The sequence below is a fragment of the Panthera tigris genome, chromosome E2, assembly GCF_018350195.1.
Source record: "Panthera tigris isolate Pti1 chromosome E2, P.tigris_Pti1_mat1.1, whole genome shotgun sequence".
In the NCBI taxonomy this organism is placed as follows: Eukaryota; Metazoa; Chordata; class Mammalia; order Carnivora; family Felidae; genus Panthera; species Panthera tigris.
In genome coordinates, this window is record NC_056674.1 from 57,584,204 (window position 1) to 57,604,451 (window position 20,248).

The 20,248-nt window shown below is 58.6% G+C and overlaps 1 protein-coding gene and 1 long non-coding RNA gene across 5 annotated transcripts in view; one reads left to right on the forward strand and one right to left on the reverse strand.

Annotated features, from left to right (window-relative positions):
• LOC122234117 overlaps window positions 1-20,248 on the forward strand; it is a 60,257-nt gene that overhangs the window by 1,355 nt on the left and 38,654 nt on the right. The gene's annotated exons all lie outside the window — the stretch shown is intronic.
• On the reverse strand, window positions 1,337-11,185 carry CIBAR2 (CBY1 interacting BAR domain containing 2). Of its 3 annotated transcripts, none has more exons than XM_042969305.1 (9): window positions 11,033-11,185; window positions 9,599-9,833; window positions 8,581-8,649; window positions 8,397-8,498; window positions 8,275-8,280; window positions 7,491-7,595; window positions 4,339-4,452; window positions 2,228-2,329; window positions 1,337-1,441 (listed from the first exon to the last, which is right to left on the reverse strand). In XM_042969305.1, exons 1-9 carry the CDS (start codon window positions 11,050-11,052, stop codon window positions 1,337-1,339), a joined length of 858 nt encoding a protein of 285 aa, XP_042825239.1. In that variant the 5' UTR covers window positions 11,053-11,185. The 3 variants fall into 3 exon arrangements, with proteins under 3 accessions (XP_042825239.1, XP_042825237.1, XP_042825238.1); XM_042969303.1 differs by having other exon boundaries at window positions 7,491-7,685; XM_042969304.1 differs by lacking the exon at window positions 1,337-1,441 and adding an exon at window positions 1,799-1,889 and having other exon boundaries at window positions 7,491-7,685.

Consider the following 20,248-nt stretch of genomic DNA (forward strand, 5'->3'; position numbering starts at 1 on the left):
GACTATGTGTGACTTACAATACGATCTCCGAGCTGTTGGTTTAGAAATTATTGCATAGAAAGTGTAGAATGTTGTAGTTAGTAGAAAAAGTTTTTAGGTTTATTTTTGGGAGAGACAGAGACAGTGCAGGCGGGGGGAGGGGTGGAGAGAGAGAGAGAGAGAGAGAGAGAGAGAGAGAATCCCAAGCAGGCTCCAGGCTGCCAGTGCGGAGCCCCGTGTGGGGCTCGAACCCACAAGGCCGCGAGATCATGCCCCGAACTGAAGCCAAGAATCAGATGCCGAACCGACTAAGCCAGCCAGGTGCCCCTAGGATGTTTTGGTGATTTGGGGAATGAGCGTTCTCCCTGGTAGAATCAGGGTGGGCTTCCCTGAGGAGGTGCCAGGGAGCTGGATTGGGGGTGACAAAAATCAGTGTGCTGAGGGTGCGAATCCTGCAAACGATCCCCTGAAAGTCTCCTGTCCCCCACTTTGTTGATGAGAGAATCACGGGGCTCACTCCCTTCCCCACCTTTGCCACCCTCCACCTCCCTTGTCCTCCGTGATGAGTCCCTGGTTCCCAAGGGTATCCCTGCGCATCGTGTCCACGTGTCAGGGGTGACTCGTGGCCCCGCAGACCCGTAGGTGGAAATGCTGACTCCCAGTGCCTCAGAATGTGGCCTTATTTGGAAATAGCGTTTTTGTAGATATGATTAGTTCGGATAAGGTCACGCTGGGTAGGTGGATCCCTGTGCCGGTAAGACTGGTGTCTTTACAAAAAGAGGGTGTTTGGACACAGATCCACACACACACACACACGCAGGGAGAAGGCCACGTGAGGGTGCAGACAAAGGTCAGGGTGCCGTGTATAAGCCAAGGGACCCCAGAGATGGCCAGCGGCCCCCAGAGGCTGGGGGAGAGGCCTGGAGCCAACCCTGCCCATCCCTGGCTCTCGACTTCAGGTCTCTGGAGCCTCGAGAGAGTAAATTCCTGTTGTGTGAGCCCCGAGTGTGTGGCGCTCTGTGACCGCAGCCCTGGAGGCCAATCGGCCGCGCTCTCAACATTAAACCCGCCCTCGGGTGTAGACACCCGAGTCCCCGGGGTCACAAGGTGGGAAAGGAGACCCAGCACGATTCAGGTTAAGGGGCACCCCCCGTTTATTGAGCACCTGCTCCGTACCCGGCACCGTGCTGGGCACAGCGATCCCCAGAGTGACCTCTGAGGTCGGCGAGATTGCCCCGTTGCGCAGATGAGGAAACTGAGGCTCAGAGGACATGGGCCTTACCCAGAGCCCCCCAGCCCGCCCCAGCCCTGAGCATCCAGGGTCAGCCCCCGTTTGCCCGACTGGGGAGCTCTGGTCCTATTGATGGAGCGCCCGCCCCCGTCCTCTGAGGTCTTCCTCGGCAAAGGCTTCCAGAGTCTCCTCGTCTTCTCTTCTCTCGCCCCGTAGGGCGGTCTGAGCGCTCTAAATGATAATAAGCGGGAATGACGAGGGCAGGGACAAGAACTGAGCCCTTTCTAAGGGGCTTCGTGCAGGTTTGTTCGCCTGACGCTCCCCACGATCCCACAGGGGGATACTGCTATTCGCCCTGCTTTGCAGGCGAGGCATCTGAAGCACAGAAAGGTTAAGGACCTGTCCTGAGGTCACACAGCTTGGGCGCAGTGGGTTTGGGCCCAGGTGGTGTAGCCGGGGCCGTACTTACTTGCTTCACTGCCGTTAGAATTTGTCAGAAAGCCACGAGACGCTCCCTGCCCCCTCGACTGTGGGACGCGGCGCCCCCCTTGTCCCCCACCCACTGGGTGACTACCCCTACCCCGATTGGTACCAGGCTGCTCCTTTATCTGACTCGGGTGAGCACGGAGGGGTTTTCCTGTAGAACCAGAAATGTGCTTTGCCGCGCTCGTTGGGTGCCCTGGAGTATAGGTACCTTATGACTTCTCTCAAATCTGAGAAATTCAGGCTTCTGACACCCGTGGGCCCCAGGGCACAGGAGCCACCCGTGCCGAGCCCTCGCCTCTCGAGCCGCCACGCTTCAGGACGCCTCTAGGGGGCACTCAGGACAGGCGCTGGCGGCACAGGGCCGGTTTACGTGTTGATGTGATTTCGCTTCCAGGCCAGTCCAGGCCAGACCCCGGGGGAGGGCTGCACGCTCCCCAAGCAGTGCCACCTTCTCAGGATGTCCCGCAGACCCCTGTTCTCAGACGGCCTCCCCTTTGTCGCGGGATTGACGGCCCCACCCCCAGCGCTCACCTGGCCAGTGAGAGACCACGGGACAGCTGGGGAGGAGACGGTGTCCGTGAGTGGCCCAGCATCGCGATGTCCGTAAAGCCCGTGCATCTTGGCTCTAAAATCCTGCCGGGAGAGACCAGGACGGGTGGGGTGGGGGTGGGGAGAAGGTGCACGGCCGGCACCACCCCCACCTGTGCTGTAATCTACAGTAGTCCTACCACCCCACTTTATAGATGGGGACACTGAGGCCCGGAGGGGCCAGGTAGTCACACAGGAAATTAGAGATTGCTCTTTCCCCTAGAAGAACGTCACAGAGGTGAGCGAAGGTCCCGGAGCCCGTTCAGTCTGCATATAACCTCGTATGGTGGTTTCCAAGCTTCCGGCAAATGCCTTGACCCGTCACCCATCGGGAGCCGGGATAGGATTCTCCTCCCGTTGAATGTGTCCTCAGTGACGGACTCACGCCCAACAAATAGACTGTGGCAGGAGTGACACGTGAAAGGTGGTACCTATTCTGCCTGCCTCTGTCACGGGATGCTCGCTTCCGACCCGCTGCCGGGCCTCCCGGAGAGGCCGCGGGCAGGGTAGGCACGCGGGCTGCAGGCCCCACTGAGGACGCAGGCGGGTCGGGCTTTGCGGCATGCGGCTCAGGCCGTAGCCCTGGGCCCCGAGCGCGGAAGAACCCTGTGTTCCGTCTGACACGCTGCTGTCACCGTCTTGAGATTCTGTTTTTTTTTTTGTTTTTTTTTTTTAATTTTTAACGTTTTTACTCATTTTTGAGAGACAGAGACAGAGCACTAGCGGGGGAGGGGCAGAGAGCGAGAGGGAGACCCAGAACCCGAAGCAGGCCCCAGGCTCCGAGCCGTCAGCACAGAGCCCGACGCGGGGCTCGAACCCACGAACCGTGAGATCGTGACCCGAGCCGAAGTCGGACGCCCAACCGACTGAGCCCCCCGGGCGCCCCTTGAAACGCTTAATAATTGTTGAACGAAGGGCCCACGGTTTCATTCTGCACTGAACCCTGCAAACCAAGAGGCCTGTCCTGTACCCGGATAATAGCCATCATCCGCCAGATACGGTGCGGAAGCCTTTGAAGTGACTCCGGCCCCAGCTGCCGACTGACTGAAAACCCAGGAAAGACCCGCAGGAGACCGTCCAGCTGAGCCCACAGAAGATAATCACAGCAAGTGGTAGCCGTTTTCCAGCACTGGGTGTGGTGTGGTGTTTTCTAGATAAGTCCGCTCTTGATTTTCATCAGATCAGATAGGGATAATACGCATTTTGTCTGCATCCAAACTACGGCAGACGTCAGCCTGGGATGCTCTTTGTCGTTGTTGATTCATGTGTCTGGGTTTTTTTTTTTTTTAATTTTATTTATTATTTATCTTGAAAGAGAGAGAATGAGTACGGGAGGGAGAGGGAGAGAATCTCAAGCAGGCCCCGTGCTGTCAGAGCAGAATTTGAGGTGGGGCCCAATCTCACAACTCTGAGATCATGACCTGAGTCAAAATCAAGTCAGACATTCAACTGACCGAGCCACCCAGGCACCCCTCGTGGGTTTAAAAAAATTTTTGTTAGGGGCACCTGGGCGGCTCAGTCAGTTAAATGTCTGACTACAGCTCAGGTTATGATCTCGTGGTTCATGAGTTCGAGCCCCACATCAGGCTCCGGGCCGTGGAGCCTGCTTCGGATTCTATGTCTCCCTCTCTCTCTCTGTCCCTCCCCTGCGCTCTCTCCCTCTCTCAGAAAATGAATAAAACATTTAAAAATTTTTTTTAAATTTTTTTAAAGCTTATTCATTTATTTTTGAGAGAGACAGGGATAGTGTGCTGAGCAGGGGGAGGGGCAGAGAGAGAGGGAGGGAGAGAACCCCAAGCAGGACCCATGCCATCAGCACAGAGCCCAACGCAGGGCTCGAGCCCATGAAGCCATGAGATCGTGGCCTGAGCCGAAGTCAGACGCTTAACAAACGACCGAGCCACCCAGGCGACCCAGGATTCATCAGAGTGAGTCTTCAAAATTATAACCATTGCAAAATGTTGCCAATGAAAACTGCTTCTGAATCGAGACAACTGAAAATCAAATTCAGCCCCACACCATCAGATAGAAAATGGAGCGTTTGTGATGTGTACCTCGAGGTCTCTCTCCGGGTCGTAGTTCTCCAGGGTCTGGAAGGCACTGGAATATACCTCCACCGCTTTGGCATGTAAGACCATCTCAATAGTGACAAAGTCCAAAAAAATTTTCTGTGGGGAGAGCAGGCGGAATCACATAAACCACATTCTCAAAGCCCTGGGGCCATCTTGAATACGGGGGCGGGGGGGGGGGGAGATGGGGGTGGGGACTGTTACTTGCCCTTATGGGGCAGGTCCAAGGCCAACGTTACTTTCGTTTTTGCCGAACAGACAATACGTTCCCATTCAAAAGCTGCCTCGCCCAGGAATTGTTCCGGAAACGCAGAGGGCGTGTTTCTTGGTGACTCTAAGGGGCACGCTTTGCTCTGCCCTGTCACCTGGGCTCATCTGCACAGCCTTTGCTTCTGAGGACAGGTGTTTGCAGCTTGATGGCTACAAAACCTTTGGCCTCTGTCACCCATGGGCCGTGAGTGGATCTTCCGGGAGAGACCTCAGAACCTCGCCAGAACGTAATTTTGTGATAGAGATAATTGATTTCTCTAGATCAGATGGTTCGGCTCAGCTCAACAAGCTCTAACGGAGTTCCCACTGCATGCCCAGCCCCAGTGGGGGCGGCTCCTACTGTGTGCCAGGCTTCACATAAGCTCCTCCTGTGTGCCAGGCCTCACATAAGCTCCTCCTGTGTGCCAGGCCTCACATAAGCGCCTCCTGTGTGCCAGGCCTCACATAAGCTCCTACTGTGTGCCAGGCCTCACATAAGCTCCTACTGTGTGCCAGGCCTCACATAAGCTCCTCCTGTGTGCCAGGCCTCACATAAGCGCCTCCTGTGTGCCAGGCCTCACATAAGCTCCTACTGTGTGCCAGGCCTCACATAAGCTCCTACTGTGTGCCAGGCCTCACATAAGCGCCTCCTGTGTGCCAGGCCTCACATAAGCGCCTCCTGTGTGCCAGGCCTCACATAAGCTCCTACTGTGTGTCAGCTTAGGAGGAGAGGCTCCTACTCTGCTTTGGGCCCCAGCAGGACACGGGCTCGGTGTTGGGGGAGGAGTGGGCGGTTTGGAAACCCACCACATCACATAAACATTGCAGTGCCTGGGGAGGCAGGCTCAGAGGAAGTCCCCAAGCGAGCACAGGAGGGGGGAGGGGCCAAGGCCAAGGTGGTGATGGGGATACGTGCGTCCCGTCTCCTTCCTTCTGCCCCTGGGAGGCTGGCCTGGTGGTCACCTTCTGCCATTTACTGGCGTGTGGCCTCTCTGACCCTCAGTGACTTCATCTGCACGGTAGGGACACGTGTGGTCCCAATTCACCAAGCCCTGTGAGTCAGTATGGCGGTTGCGTCCGTGTCCCCGGATCACCACCAGCTCCACCGGGGACTTTGTCAGAAATGCGGACTCTGCAGCCCAACCGGGGCGGGCCGGTCGCCGGGTGATCTGCGTCTGAGGCAGCCCTCCAGATTTCTGACGCACGCCCAGCGGTGTGGACCCCCGGACGAAAGCATCACTCACGTGCTCTCACAGGAGCCAGAGAGCTCTTTTGTCAATGTGATCATTGTACATACAGAAACGTGACCTAACCCCGATACGGTGGTAATCATTCTTTCCAGTTCTGAGGGGTTTTTTTGTTTGTTTGTTTGTTTGTTTCTTGTTTTTCTCTTGCGGAACTGGGAGCGCTTTTTAGGGGATGGTCTGGATAAGTGCCTCTTCCAAACTTAATCCCCAAAGTTCAAAGGGTGCCCGCTTTCAACTGCGTGCGTTTGTTGGCCCCTAACTGGGGAGCCCAAGCCTCTTGTGCTCAACTCTCGCTGGCACCCCGCGGGCCTCATAAACAGCAGATGCCTGATGGTGGCCTGCTGGTGACTTCGGGTCCTGCCTGCCGCACAGAGGCGGAGCACCAGCGACCATCACCGCTCCCGCTTGTGCGTTATTTGTTCGTTCGTCTCCCAGACGTTCACTGAGTACTGCTAAGTGCCAGGCCCTGGACCCTGTGCAGGGACCCGGCGGGGGGACATGACAGCCAGGCGCCGTGCCGTGCCCCACGTGTGCGTGCCCTGTGGCGCACAGCGTCGGGGGCAGGCATGGAACAGCAAGTCGCCCCCCACGCTCTCCACTCCCTAACGAATGGCGTGCGTCATGGGTCTTCCCCGGGGTGGCAACTTCATGAGGACAGGGGCCTTCCTTTTCTGGCTATGGTGTCCCGACACCAGGCACAGCGCCTGGCACATAGTAGGTGTGTATTTAACACGTGTTGGATTAATGAGGGAATTAAAAATACAATTAACCTATCCACCACGCCCCGGGATAACTGACCCCAGAGGGAGCAGAGCAGTGAATCGACGTCAGGGCCGGACTGGGCTGGGGGTCCAGGTGAGTTTCGCTGGAGATGAGGGGGTGTCACCTTGATGCAGAGTAAGGGCTAAGCCTTCCTGGCAGAGGGGCACAGCCTGTGCAAAGGCACTGGGGTGCGTCGGGGGTTTGGCGCCCTTGAGCTTGGAGTGATGCGTCCAAGATAAGGCTGGGCTGGGGCTTCCGGAGGCTTGGGGAGGATTTCCGCCTTTATCTTTAGAATCAGGGAAGCTGTGGGAGGGCATTAAACCCAGGCGAGACAAGTTACAGCTGCCTTTTGTGAGGTCCCCGGGGCTGCAACTTGGGAAATGGACCGGATGGTGGATCGAGAGTGGGTGCAGGGACCTCTCTGACCAGCCGGGGCTCTGGGCCCAGGAGTCTGGGTTGCAGTGCCGGCGGCAGGGGTGCGTGAGGAGGAAGCTCCCGTGCCCAGCGCCTAACCACGGCTGGCTCGGCGGAGGGTGAGGAAAGGAGGAGGGAGTGAGGGCAAAGGCTGCGGGTCCCTCTGTGGTGAGGAGGGGGTCGGGGGACGGAGTCTGCCAAACTGGCCTGGCGGGGAGCCGGGCCTGGGTGCTCAGAGGCGGGGCTGTGAGCGCTGAGCGGCTAGATCGGGCCAGGATTAATCGTCCTGGGAGCCGGGGCTCTGAGAGCCGTCTGGGCAACGGGTGTTCGCCCACGCTCACGTACACGCATCCGCGCTTACACACACGTGCACACGCACACTCCCGCAGACAGGCACGGGCTCACACACACACACACGCACTCCTAGAGGCCAGAGCACGTCTACCACAGGGCGACCACCGCTACCTGAAGATCTGTCAGCTTCCGCTTCTGGAAGGCTTCAATCCTCTCCCCCAGCCGGTGGGTGGTGTGGCTGGCATCCGCCGAGGCCCTCTGCACGCTGGTCTCTGCCTGGCTCCGGAGGTGGGAAGTGTCACGGGGTGGTTCTGGCCTTTGGACACTATTCTGGATCATTTTCAGGTCTTCCTCTGGGTCAGCTCCCTGCCTCACGGACGCCTCTTGCCAGTTTGGTCATCGGAGGAAAGGCCGAGTGCGACCGTGGTGGAAGGGGCAGGCGCTGCTCGGACAGACCTGCTGACTAGCCGCGTGACCCCGGGCAAGTCGCTAAACCTCTCTGAGCCTCACTTTCTCTGCCTGTAACGGGGGACGGCGATCGCAGCGGCTTTGCATCAAACGGGGGGCACCTGCCGAGCTATCCTAACAGGTGCTGCGCTGTCGATGATCATTAATTCCCGCACGTGGAACGTTCTTTAGGTAATTAGCCAATTCGTATGACCCGGTCCCACGCCGGGCACCCTCGGAGTGGAGCTCCACGCCTGCCCCTTACCTCCCTGGCGTGACCTAAGGCAGGTCACGTCTTTCGGCCTCGGCTTCCTCATCTAGATGATGGTAATGGGGCTACAAGTTCGAAGTGCCCCCAGCCCACTGCTGGCCCCGCACCTCTGACTCGCATCCTGAGCCCAGGGCTGTGCACGCACCTGCGCAGGTAAAGGTTCACCTGGCTCTTTGGGGAGGTCGTCCGTCACCTGCACGGGGCTCGGCCTTGCCCAGACACACGCGGGGCACTCACCTGGGACTGGGGAGGGTGCTGTTAAGGAGCCAGGTGACTCGGCAGCCCCTGCCCAGAGGACGCCTGTGACGGACGCCCAGTGTGGCCCGGCAGCCTCGGGCCCACGGCCCAGGGAAGGATACAATCGTTAGCCGATCCGACGGTGACTTCTGCCTCAGTTTCCCCAGCTTTGCCAGTTGCTTGATCTCGTTCTTCTGGACTTGCTTTAACTTCTTGATCTCGGCCTAAAGGAGGGAGGAGGGCTGCGTCTTGAACGTCCAGATGGGCCACTCCCGGTCGGCCGGTGGCCCCCCCCCCCCGACTTACCCGCGTCTGCTTGATGTGGGCCCCGTAGAGTTTCAGGGGGCTGATGACCTTGGTCTCCAGCCTCTCGACCTGGGGGAGTGTGGACAGGCAGAGAGTCAGAGCCGACAGAACCGGGGAGGCTTGGCGGCTGCACGGATAGAGCGCCGCGGGCACACCCGTGGGTGGGTGCGTGGCAGGAGCCCGTGGGGGGCTGTGGACGCCCGGGACGCGGTCCCTCGTCCCTTAGGGTTGTGAGCGCCGCCTGAGCTCAGGGCTCGACCTCCCCAAGGCTCCGGCAGCACATTTCACCCCACGAGCCTTGTTTCCTCACCTGTGAAATGGGTATAATGACTGTGCCCACTGAGGGTTTCGTGACGGTTCATTGGGACCCGTGGCTCTTTCAGTTCTCCAGCCTGCCTCACAATCTCACGCGGGGGCTAAACAGACCCACTGGGAGCCCAGAAGGGCAGGGGATTCAGACCCGACTGAGCCAAGTGCGCTGTGCAGCCCCCGAGGGCACAGCATGGTCTTGGGGCGGTTGCCTCACAGCCCCGAGTCAGTGCCTAACTGCCAGGTGTAGGAGTCCCCGACCGCTTCCCCCCAGGCTCCTTAAGACCCTGATTGCCAGGCACCGCCCCCAGGGGTGCTGACTCAGCAGGTTCTCCGTGAGGCCCAGGAACCTGCATTTCTAGCAAATTCCCGGGTGAGGCCGATGCCTTGACGCCCAGTGGCCTGAAAATTTGGCCTGCCGGATGGGAGTCCCATCTTAGAATCCCCCCATGCCCGTTCCTTTTCCTTATCCTGTGGGATAAACACGAATCTAGAAGAAAAGATATATATGTTTTCCCAGGAGTCCAAAGGCAGAGGGACTTTCCTCCCCGCTTTCCTTCCAGCATTTTCTTTTTAGAAAACCTGCGATGAGAAATCCTTTCTCTGTCCCTTTGGGACGTAGGTAAACCTTTTTAGAAGCAGCGGAGCGCGGCTTCCGCCCTCAGACCTGACCCCCCGCGAGGGATCCCCCCGGGGCCACCCCGCCTACCTCGGCCTGCCGGTAATCCTGGACTTTGGCCAGGTCCTCGGCGAAGCTCCTCAAGGTGGCCCGCATGTCGGGGTGCTCGGTGTTGGCGAAGTCGGTGAGCTGTTTGACCAGCCGGTCGGCCTTGTCCCGCACCTGGGCCGTCTTGCGGGTGTAGGCAGCCAGCATCGAGCAGAACTGGCCCAAGTGCTTCTCGGCGTCGGTCACGGTGTCCTCCATCACCCTCACCTGGCTGTCCCTGGGGAGGTGGGGCCCGAGAGGCCGTTCTGGGCCCCGGTCGGGACAGCCACACAGGGTCGCCCGCCTGCCACCCTGCACCCGGTCAGGCGCCCGGTCCCTCCCTCCCGGTTCCATCAAGGCAGATTCGGGAGACCGGCCAGGCGGCAGGGCTGGTCAAGCGGCCGGCGGGAATGCAAAGGCTGCTTTGGCTCCAAATCCAGTCTTACCCTCCCTGGGACCCTGAGTGGGGCTTTTCTATTCCTGGCAGAGTTATTCTTCTTTTCCTAGCTGCGATGGCCTCTTCCTCCAAATCCCCTGAGTTTGCCTTTCCCCCCAGCTGTGGAAATTCTCTCCTCTCTCCGAACCCTGAAGGTTTTTTTTTTTTTTTTTTTTTTTTTTTTTAAATGAATAAACTTTAGGTGCGCCTGGGTGGCTCAGTCGGTTGAGCGTCTGACTTCGGCTCAGGTCATGATCTCACGGTTCCTGAGTTCGAGCCCCGCGTCGGGCTCTGGGCTGGCGGCTCGGAGCCTGGAGCCCGCTTCTGAGTCTGTGTCTCCCTCTCTCTCTCTCTGCCCCTCCCCTGCTCACGCTCTGTCTCTCTGTCTCTCTCAAAAATAAACATTAAAAAAAGAATAAACCTTTTTAGGGGGCCAGTTTCAGGTTTGCAGGAAAACGACGTGGAAAGTGTAGAGAATTCCCCTGTTTCCTCTGCTCGGAGCACACACGGTTTCCCCCGTTATTAACGGGGCTGCGTTTTTAAAGAAGTTCACCGGGTGGTCCCGAGGCAGCCTTGAGTGTGTGACCCTCAGAGCAACCAGGCATCAAAACGAATGGGTAAGGGGCAGGCGCGCTGTAGGAGAGCATCAGTAGAATCTGGCCAGAGGAGTGCGGTCAGTGACGACCCCACAGGGGGATGTTGTCTGCTGGGCCCCGAGGCTCGAAGGGAGATTTTCCAAGTGGACATGAGTGAGGGAGAGAGGGCTTGGACCCCGTGAATTTGGCTTCCCCGGAGCTGTGGACAGTAATGCTGGAGAAGCAGAGGTCAGCTTCTGGAAGCCTCCCTGGTCTGGAGCCCCGTCTTCCCCTGACCTTGAGGTGGGGTCGTGTGGGAGGGAGAGCGCCCCTTACCGCCGGCCGCCCCCATCCCTCTTGGTGCATCAGGCCCCCGAACCCTGCTGCCCCCTCCCTCCCGGCCAGGGCCAGCGCAGAGCCGCTCACCTGGACAGAACGACGCTCATTGTGACCAGAGGCACCAGCTGTTCTGGGCTAAGGGAATAGGGACAGGGCCCCGGGGGTCCCTGGGGGAAGCCGGCAGGGCTGGGCGCGGCTGCGCCCTCTCGGCTCAGAGGACGCTGCCACCTGGTCGCCGGGCAACGTGGCCACCCACAGCTACCCTGGGAGGAGCCCCAGCTGCTTGCCTGGCAACCTGTCCCCGGGCCAGCCCCGCCCAGCCTTGCATCAGCTGGGGGGAGGCGTCCCAGGGAGCCCCCACTCCTCGTCTGAAGGTGGGGGTTCCCCGAGAGGCAGCAGGGACCGGAGTTAGGGCAGCTTGCCGTGCCTCAGCCCCTGCTTGCCCAGGGCCCTTCCTAGCCACGAGGGGCGGCCACCCAGCCTTCCCCAAAGTCTGGGAGTGGCCGGCAGGGTCCTAGGAGGGACCGAGAGGCTCAAGAGGGGTGTGTGGGAAAACCCAGTTGGCCTGGGGGGGTCCCGGAGCCTTGTCGCTGAACGGAGGGGATAGGACACCAGCCCAAAGGAACTCCTTTAACGTTTCAATCACCATTTCATTATTTTCCCCCTTATTGTAAAAACAGTACCAGCCCATTGTTAGAAAAGCGAGAAAATAAAGACACGAAAAGAAAACCCCAGGCCACCTGGAAAATTGTACTAACTTACAACACGTTGTACTAATTGTAAGGTTTGTTCGTTTCAGGGCATGTACGTTTTACCTACAGAAAGGAAGTATCCAAGTAGCAACGGTGTCAGAGGCCGGGTGAGAAGAGGGGCAGGTGCGGGGCAAACACAGAGAGCAGAACGTTGGCACCTGTCGCCGCTGCGGGACTCCCCAGACGACCGTGTTCGCCTTGCCTGTCTGGAGGTTTCCACAGTGGAGAGCGTTTTTTCAAAAGCGCCTATAACAGCAGGGACTTTAAGAGTCGGCTGAACACAGGCTCAGCCCCCAGCCCCCAGCCCCCAGCCCTACTGTGTGACCTTGGGCTCACCGCCTCTGTAAAAGGGGACCCTGACAATACCTCCTTGCCTTGCCTATGCTTAGAAGAAAGAAGTCTGGGGGCGCCTGGGGGGCTTAGTTGTGAAGCGTCCGACTTCGGCTCAGGTCGCGATCTCGCGGTCCGTGAGTTCGAGCCCCGCGTGGGGCTCTGTGCTGACAGCTCAGAGCCTGGAGCCTGCTTCGGATTCTGTGTCTCCCTCTCTCTCTACTCCTCCCCTGCTTTCTCTCTCTCTCTCTCTCAAAAATAAATAAACATTATTATTTTTTTTTTTTAAATAGAAGTCTCTGGTGTGAGGGTAAAGGGACAGGGCAGGGGCCGGACCCCCGAGGTGGTGACGGCTCCCCCGTGGCTGCCGCCTGCCCCCTCCCTACCCCGTGTTCCCGTGGACCCTGAGCAGTGCGTGAGCACGACTCAGCTTCCTCCTGCGTAGATCCACGTGGGACCCACCGCCTCCTGCGACCTGCGCGCCTAGGCCCTGCCGGCCATCACGCGGCTCTTCCCTGTACGAAGCTGGGCACCTGATCGGCTCCCTCTCACATCCTTGGCTCCCTTCGCTCGTGGGGGCTGCACTGAGTTGAATAACGTCTCCCCAAATGTCCACCTAGAACCTCTGAAAGCGGCCTTATTGGGAAAGAGGGTCTTTGCAGATGTCATTAGCGACAGGGGTCGTGCTGGGGTAGGGGGGCTCTAGTCCAGCAACTGGTGTCCCCGTAAGAAGAGAAGGCAGAGACACGGGGACACGGCCGTGTGACCCAGGGGCTGAGACTGGAGGGATGTGGCCACTGGCCAGGGACCGCCGGCAAGACCGGAGCTGGACAAGGCTCCAGATCGTCCCCTGGCGCCCTCGGAGGGAGCTCGGCCCTGCCCGCACCTTGACTTCGGACCTCTGGCCTCCGCGCAATAGGACAGAGCTCCGCTGGGGGCCCGTGACCTGCCTGCTGTCCCGGTCCTCTGACCTCACACCTGCGCCCTACACTTTTGATTATCCCTTTGGACGGTTAGTCCCCTCCTGAGCAGGCCCGGCTGCGAGTCTCGTCCAGGTCGAGAGGTGCCCACAGCGGAGGAGGCCCCTTTGCCCCGGGGGTTCTGGGTCCCGTCCCCGGCACCTTCTCGGGTCCTTGGTCAGAGAAGCATCCCCGCTCTGGGTCCTTGTCCCTCGGCGCTCCTTCCTGCCGGCTGCGCATGAGTGCGCCTCTCCTCGTGGAGAAGCTCTCCCAACTGACTTCCCCAGCCCTCCTCTCGTCTGCTCCCGCTTAGTAGAACTTTGGAGAACAAGTGGCCTCTGTTTCCGTCCCTCCCTCTCGCCTTTCCAGCCACTGCCTCGTTGTGGTCACTAAATCTGGTGCCCTTCCTCAGCCCTGTCCCCTGCCAGCAGCATCCAGACCTCCTTGTGTGTCCCTCCCTCCCTCCTTCCCTCTCTCTCCCTCCCCTGCCACCCTCTCTGTCTCTGTCTTTCTGTCTCTCTCCAGCTTCTTCATTAAGGACTCATGCAGATAATCCCCGTGATAGCCAGACCCGGGGAGCCCTGTGTGGCCGGTTCGCATTCGCTCCTGACTCACTCAGAAGCCGTAACAGACTCTCTCCTCCCAAAGGGTGGGTTTTCTTTTAAAAAGCAGGAGTTGGAGGGGCACCCGGGAGGCTGAGTCGGCTGAGCGTCTGGCTCTTGATTTCGGTTCAGGCCATGATCTCACGGTCTGTGAGTTTGAGCCCCATGTCAGGCTCTGTGCTGACAGCTCAGAGCCCGGAGTCTGCTTCAGATTCTGTGTCTCCCTCTCTCTCTGCCCCTCCCCTGCTTGCGCCCTGTTTCTCTCCGGAAGATGAATAAAGATAAAAAAAATTTTTTAATGTCAGCTTTTCAGGTAACCGAGTCCTGGGGTCGCATTCCTGGGTCGACCGCCTCACCCTCAGGGTTTCCAGTAGTCTGTCAGGCTCGGGTGCAGGGGTCCCCGGGAAGGCATCTGGTGGCTGTGGTCAGCACCCACCATTGGCTGACTTTCTGTGCGGGAGGTGGTCCTCCGTGCCCTGGGTGGGCCTCATGCAATCAGTCGCAGGCCTTTTGAGTCAAACCGAGGTTTCCCGGGGACGAAGAAAGTCTCGAGGCCGCAGCGTCAGCTCCGGCCTAAGTTTCCAGCCTGCTCGCTGGATTTTGGACTTGTCAGCCCTCACGACCCCACGAGCCAACCCCTTACGATAAGTCTGTCATCTACCTGCCTGGTTCTGTTTCCCTGGAGACCCCGGCTCTTCTAGGATGAGGAGAAGCTACGGGAACCGGGTCGGGGTTCGGCCGCTGGGGACGGGCATCTGTGTTGCAGACAGTGGCCACAGGAGGGCAGCAGAGACCCCCTAATGGGCACCTCCCGGGTGGCGCGGGCAGAGCGGCCCGGGGACCTGGAAACACAGGGCAGGAAGCACACGCAAGAAAGCACGGCCTGAGCCCAGATGGCAGAAAGCAGCGGGTGGGAGAGGAAGGGCGACGTTTGAATTCACGTCTTAGAGGCTTTTAGGAACCTTGAAAAATGGAAACCACCTTGTTGTAGGGCCACCTAGAGACATCTTGCGGCCAGAGGGAGAACAGCTAGGAGACACGGAGGGACGCAGACCTCCTGACCCTTTGCCCAGAATCCAGCGTGGGCCTGCAGAGAGCAAGGACGGTCTCCTAGGAGACCTCATGGGACTGTCACACCCAGGAAGTTAGCACGGACGCAGTGCTGGCATCCAGTACCCTGTCCGGAAATTCACGCGTCCCCCATTGTCGCATGTGGGTGCCTGCCGACTCAGGAGGGCCTGCGATCCCTGCCCGATTCTTCGTCTCCTTAGAGTGGGAAGTGCCCTCAGCCTTTTTTTTTTTTTCTTCCAGGATACTGACTTTTCTATTTTGCAACTTTTTATTTGGAAATAACTTCAGTCGTACAGAAATAACGCAAGACTCTTTCACCCAGACTCCCCGATGGCGAACATTTTACTGAGTTTGTCTCATCGCCCTCTCTCCCTCTTTCCGTGTAGTTTATTTTCTGAACCCCCGGACAGCGAGTTGTGGACCCGACGCCCCCTCGGACCCAGACCCTTCGTGTGTGTTTCCTAAGAGCACGACCGGCCTCTTACGCGGCCACAGAACAGACGGCAAAATCAGGAAATTACCTCTGCTTACACAGTATTACTCTATTATCTCATCTACAGACTTTGTTCAGAATTCACGCTTGTCCCGGTAAAGTCGTTCTCGTGAAGAAGCAAACATCATTTTCTCCTGCTCCAGGATCCAACCCAGGGTCACCGGCTGTCTTTAGCTGGCTCGATTCTGACGTTGTTGTGGCCTCTGGGCCAGTCGTTTTAGGGGACGGGCCTCCATTGGGGTCATTGATGTCTCCTGGAACATCAGGTTTCACCCTTGGGAGGAGCTCTCCCCGGTGGCCCTGGGTCTGGGCGAAGTTGATCCTCTGTCCAGGATTAGGTGTCCTGAGTGTCCCCTCCGCCCTGGCTCCCGGCTGCTGGAAGGGACACGTCCCTACGTGAGCACACAGGTCCTTGCCTCGTGGAGCTTTCTGTCCGGGGGCCCGAGTCCGGGCTCCTGGCTGGGACTCAGGACAGGCCAGGACGCCCCCACTGAGTCTCAGTTTCTTCATCCGTGAAGCGGGGATGGTAACTTCCCTCATAAGGTCACCTTGGGGAGATGTTGGGAAGGGACCCTCTGTGTCTGGCCTTAGTAACCCAGGGAGGGATGGGGGCATAAGGTCCAAATGGGCAGAGGGCCTGCCCCTACACGTGTCCCCACATGTAGCCTGACCTTGCTGGGCTCAGGGAGCTCTTCCCTCCCGGGATCTGGCCTCAGACGTTGTCAGTGCAGAGACTGACTTTCGTTTTCCAGCAGCCGCCTCACCCTGTGCTGACATTTCGCAGACTGGGCGAAGCCGGGGGGCCAGCGCACGAACTCAGGGAGGGGGTTCACCTCGGGGGCGCTGCAGACCCCACGGTCGGCAGTGGTTTCGCGGTCCCGCCGGGCCCCGGCGTTCCTTCCGATTCCGAGTCCGGCTTGGGGGGGGTGTGTGTGCGGGGGTCCCGGGGGTCGTGCCGAGAGGCCCCAGTGGCACCGGGGGTGGGTAGAGCTGCCAGCCGGGTCCTGGTGGGGGAAAGCGGCAGGGTGGTCCAGACCCCCGGGAGATGGCTCCATCCCAAACGCGCCCGCGCTGGGGGGCGTCGGGCCAGCCCCGGCCGGGTGTGGCCGGCAGGGGGGACGGCAGAGTTTGTGCCCGGTTGCTGGGCCTCAGACTGGCAAAGAGCAGCCGACGGTAAACCAGAGCGGCCCAGCTCTAGGTGACGGGCAGCCCTGAAAGGTGTGGGGGTGGGGGTCTCACCCTGCCCGCCCTTCCCCGCCCCTCCCCGCCCCTCCCCGCCCGACTCTGACTTCTGACCTCCAGGACGTGAGATAATAAATGTGTGCTGTTTCAGCCACGACATTTGTGGTCATTTGCTCCACCAGCCACAGGAAACTCCCTTCAAATTCCAAGTCTAGCCGTTTGTCCCCTCTCTGGGGCTGGCCACGGAGGACGAGAAGACTCTGCGGGCGCCTGTCCGGGGGGCGCTGACCCTGGCGCCCCCACCGCCCTCAGCGGCTTCCTCGTGCTGCCCACTCCCGGACGGGGGCCCTGAGCCCCCGACCGGACCCCCGGCACTTTGCCCCGGCTCTTTGCTGCTGTTTTCCCCGTGGCCTGAGCCCTGATTCCCAGCCCACAGACCCTCAGGGAGGAGGACCGTGGAGCCAGACTGTCCCAGTTCAAATCCGTCCCTGCTGGGTGCCTTGGGGCGGCACGTGCCCTCTCGGAGGCCCAGTGTCCTCACCCGTATAGTGAGGGTGGGTCGTGACTGTTCTCCTGGCTTCCAAGGGCATCTTGTGAAACACCCATGAAGCTCTTTCCCGCATTTCCTGATGATGTCACTTGCTTTTTTTTTTAATTTTTTAACGTTTATTTATTTTGGGGAGGGAGAGAGAGACAGAGCATGAACGGGGGAGGGGCAGAGAGGGAGACACAGAATCGGAAGCAGGCTCCAGGCTCTGAGCCATCAGCCCAGAGCCTGACGTGGGGCTCGAACCCACGAACCGCGAGATCGTGACCTGAGCTGAAGTCCGACGCTCAACCGACTGAGCCACCCGGGTGCCCCTGCTCTTTCTTGTTCCATCTTTAGGGCCATGGTCAAATGTCTCCTCCCCCTGGGCTTTGTATCTTCCGTGCCGGGATACATGGTTTAATCACCTATAAGGACAATACAGTTGCTAACATTTATTGGGCTCTTACTCTGTGCCAGGTACTGGGCTAAGTGCTGTACACAGAGTGATACATGTCACAATTACTGTTGTGTATAATAATTATCTGTTCTGTTTTCATGCTTGCCCCAGCCTCTCACACATGGTAGGTCCCCTACAGCCCCTCTGCAACTGGCTGGAACTTCACCCCCGGCCAAAAAAATGATGCATCATTTAGAAATAGTACTGGTTACAAGTAAAAGGAAACTCCGAATAATCATGGCTTTAAGAATATGGACATTGATTTCTCACCTGTATGATGTCGTGATGTCAGAGCCCTTCTCTTTCCTCTATTGGCTTCTACTCCTAGAGTTGTCTCCTGGTCCAAAATAGCTGCTGGAACTCCAGCCATCACATCCACCTTCTATCTGCTCAGAAGAAGGGGGCGGGGCAAGGCAAAGAAGACCAGGCCCCTTCCTTGACTTAAGTTGTGCACATCACTTTGTGCTCACATCCCGTCGGCCAGAACCCAGTCATACAGCCACACGCCTAGCTGCAAAGGAGGCTAGGGAATGTAGCCTAGGCTGCAGGGCCTGACTTTTGGCAGGCCTCACAGCTACCAACTCCCCAGGGACTCAGTTTGTACCCACACCCACAAGAGCCCCGGCCTCAGGGAGCTCGATGTGGACTCCCTCGGTCTTTCCCAACAGGGGCCCAACGTCAGGGATCTGGGGAGCTTGGCAAACACCCTGTGCTCTCTGGAACTCGGAGTTCATGTGCTGACCCAGCACCAGTGACAGGCCTGATGTCCTTCCTCCAGGCCAGCGGGCTCCCTGGGCTCGACATCATTTTTGTGGCATGCCTCACTGCCCGTCTGCAGTCTTGACCAAACAATTAGGAAAGGACTCTCGGATTTCTTCAAATGAGCAGAAGAAAGCAAAGAAAACCCAAAATATGTTTCCTTTGGAAAACCCGGGGATGATTTCAAAACCCGATGATGCACAAGTCGGGAAGGGGCTGGGGTAGCTGCTCTCCGGGTCCACCTGACAGAAAAGTCCAGGAGGGCTGCGGGAAGGGCCCCCGGGGGGAGGCCCTTGTCCTGGGGGAACCGTGCTGTGTGACCTGCGTCGGGTCACCGTCCGTCTCTGAATCTCGTGTTCTGATCTGTATGAGGGCGAGACCGAGTGTCCTCCCATCTGTGCCGCCCTGGAGACCGAGCGCCCTGTACTCTGACTTGCGTATCGCTTTCTGACGGGCAGCCGGCTGGGCGCTATCTCTGGACCCCCCGCTCCGGGGAGCCCAGCCCCAGCTCCCCTCTTTGCTCCCGCTGAGCCCCTGGCCGCCCAAACACTTCTGTACAATGGGAAAGCCTTGATCCCTTCTAGGCAAAGGGAAGACAGTTTAGGAGCAATTGCCATGTCCCTAGGAAAGGAGGACAGGAAAGGGTGGAGGGGAGCGTAAAACCCTGGGGACGCGTCTTACTTACATTTTTCACAAAGCATTTCCCCCTGATTATAGAAAATCCAGAGGGGGCGCCTGGGTGGCTCAGTCGTTGAAGCTCCATCTCTGCTCAGGTCTTGACCTCAGGGTCGTGAGTTCAAGTCCCAAGTTGGGCTCCGCGCTAGGCGTGGAGCCTGCTTAAAAAAAGAAAGAAAAGAAGAGAAAATCCAGAAACGTAAGTAGAGAGAAAAGCCCATAATCTGCCATCCAGGGAGTGACATTTAGATACGTTTCTTTACTATGTCTTTTGTAAATCCTTTTTTTTTTTTTAACGTTTATTTATTTTTGAGAGAGAGACAGAGCACGAGCAAGGGAGGGGCAGAGAGAGAGGGAGACACAGAATGTGAAGCAGGTTCCAGGCTCTGAGCCGTCAGCCCAGAGCCCGACACGGGGCCCGAACCCATGAACCGTGAGATCGTGACCTGAGCCGAAGTCGGACGCTTAATGGCCTGAGCCACCCAGGCGTCCCTGGTAAATAATTTTTATAATTTCCTAAACTCTGCAGATCACAGGCATTCCCGTGCTGTTTCTTATAAACTCTGCCTTGGTGTGATTTTTGTTATTAAGAAGGATTTCAAGGGGCGCGTGGGTGGCTCAGTCAGTTAAGCGTCTGACTCTCGACTTTGACTCAGGTCATGATCTCCCGGCCTGTGGGGTCAAGCCCCGCGTCAGGCTCTGCCCTGTCGCTGTGGATCCCGCTTGGGGTCCTCTCTCCCTCTCTCTCTGCCCCTCCCCTGCTCTCTCTTTCTCAAAATAAATGGAAAAAAAAAAATTTCAAATATATGGAACCGTGGGAAACCATAGGACATGGTGATCTGCGTACCCACCGTCGAGGTTGGCCTCGGCCGGCCACTTTTTAATGACTGTGCGATATTCCACGACAGGACACGTACCTGGACGTGGTGGGTTACTGAACAAATATCGATGAAGCACCTGCCCTGTGCCCGGGGGCCACGTCCGGGAACAACCAGCCTTGGCATTCGCCGAGGGTCTGACGCACAGCACGTCAGGATGCATCGCAGCGGCGGCCAGGGGGAGAAGTAAAATTTCTAACCGTGCGAACGCGACGCCAGCAGCCTTCCTGGGGGCTCAGTGCACCTCGTGGGGGAAGGTCTCCCTGAGGACTTTTGGCCCATCGGTTCGGGACCCTTTCGCTTAGTAGGATGGAATCCCCAGGGCATCCCCGCCCCCGTCCCCCCCCCCCCCCCCGTGGGAAACCAGCACCGAGCGGTCCCACGCTTTCTACAGACACATCGACTATTCCGCGCCGACCCCCAGCCCCCCTTTTGGGGACCCCACCCCCCACAGCCAGAGCAGCCCCTCTGCTTCCCAGTCGCGGGCCCGCGGACCGGTTCTGACCTGCTGCAGGCCTCAGTGTTCTCGTCTGTCAAATGGGACGAGTACGTCAGCCTCCTCCCTCGCGGGAGGAATAAGCCATACCGCGGCACGCTGACAGGTTCTGGCGCAGAG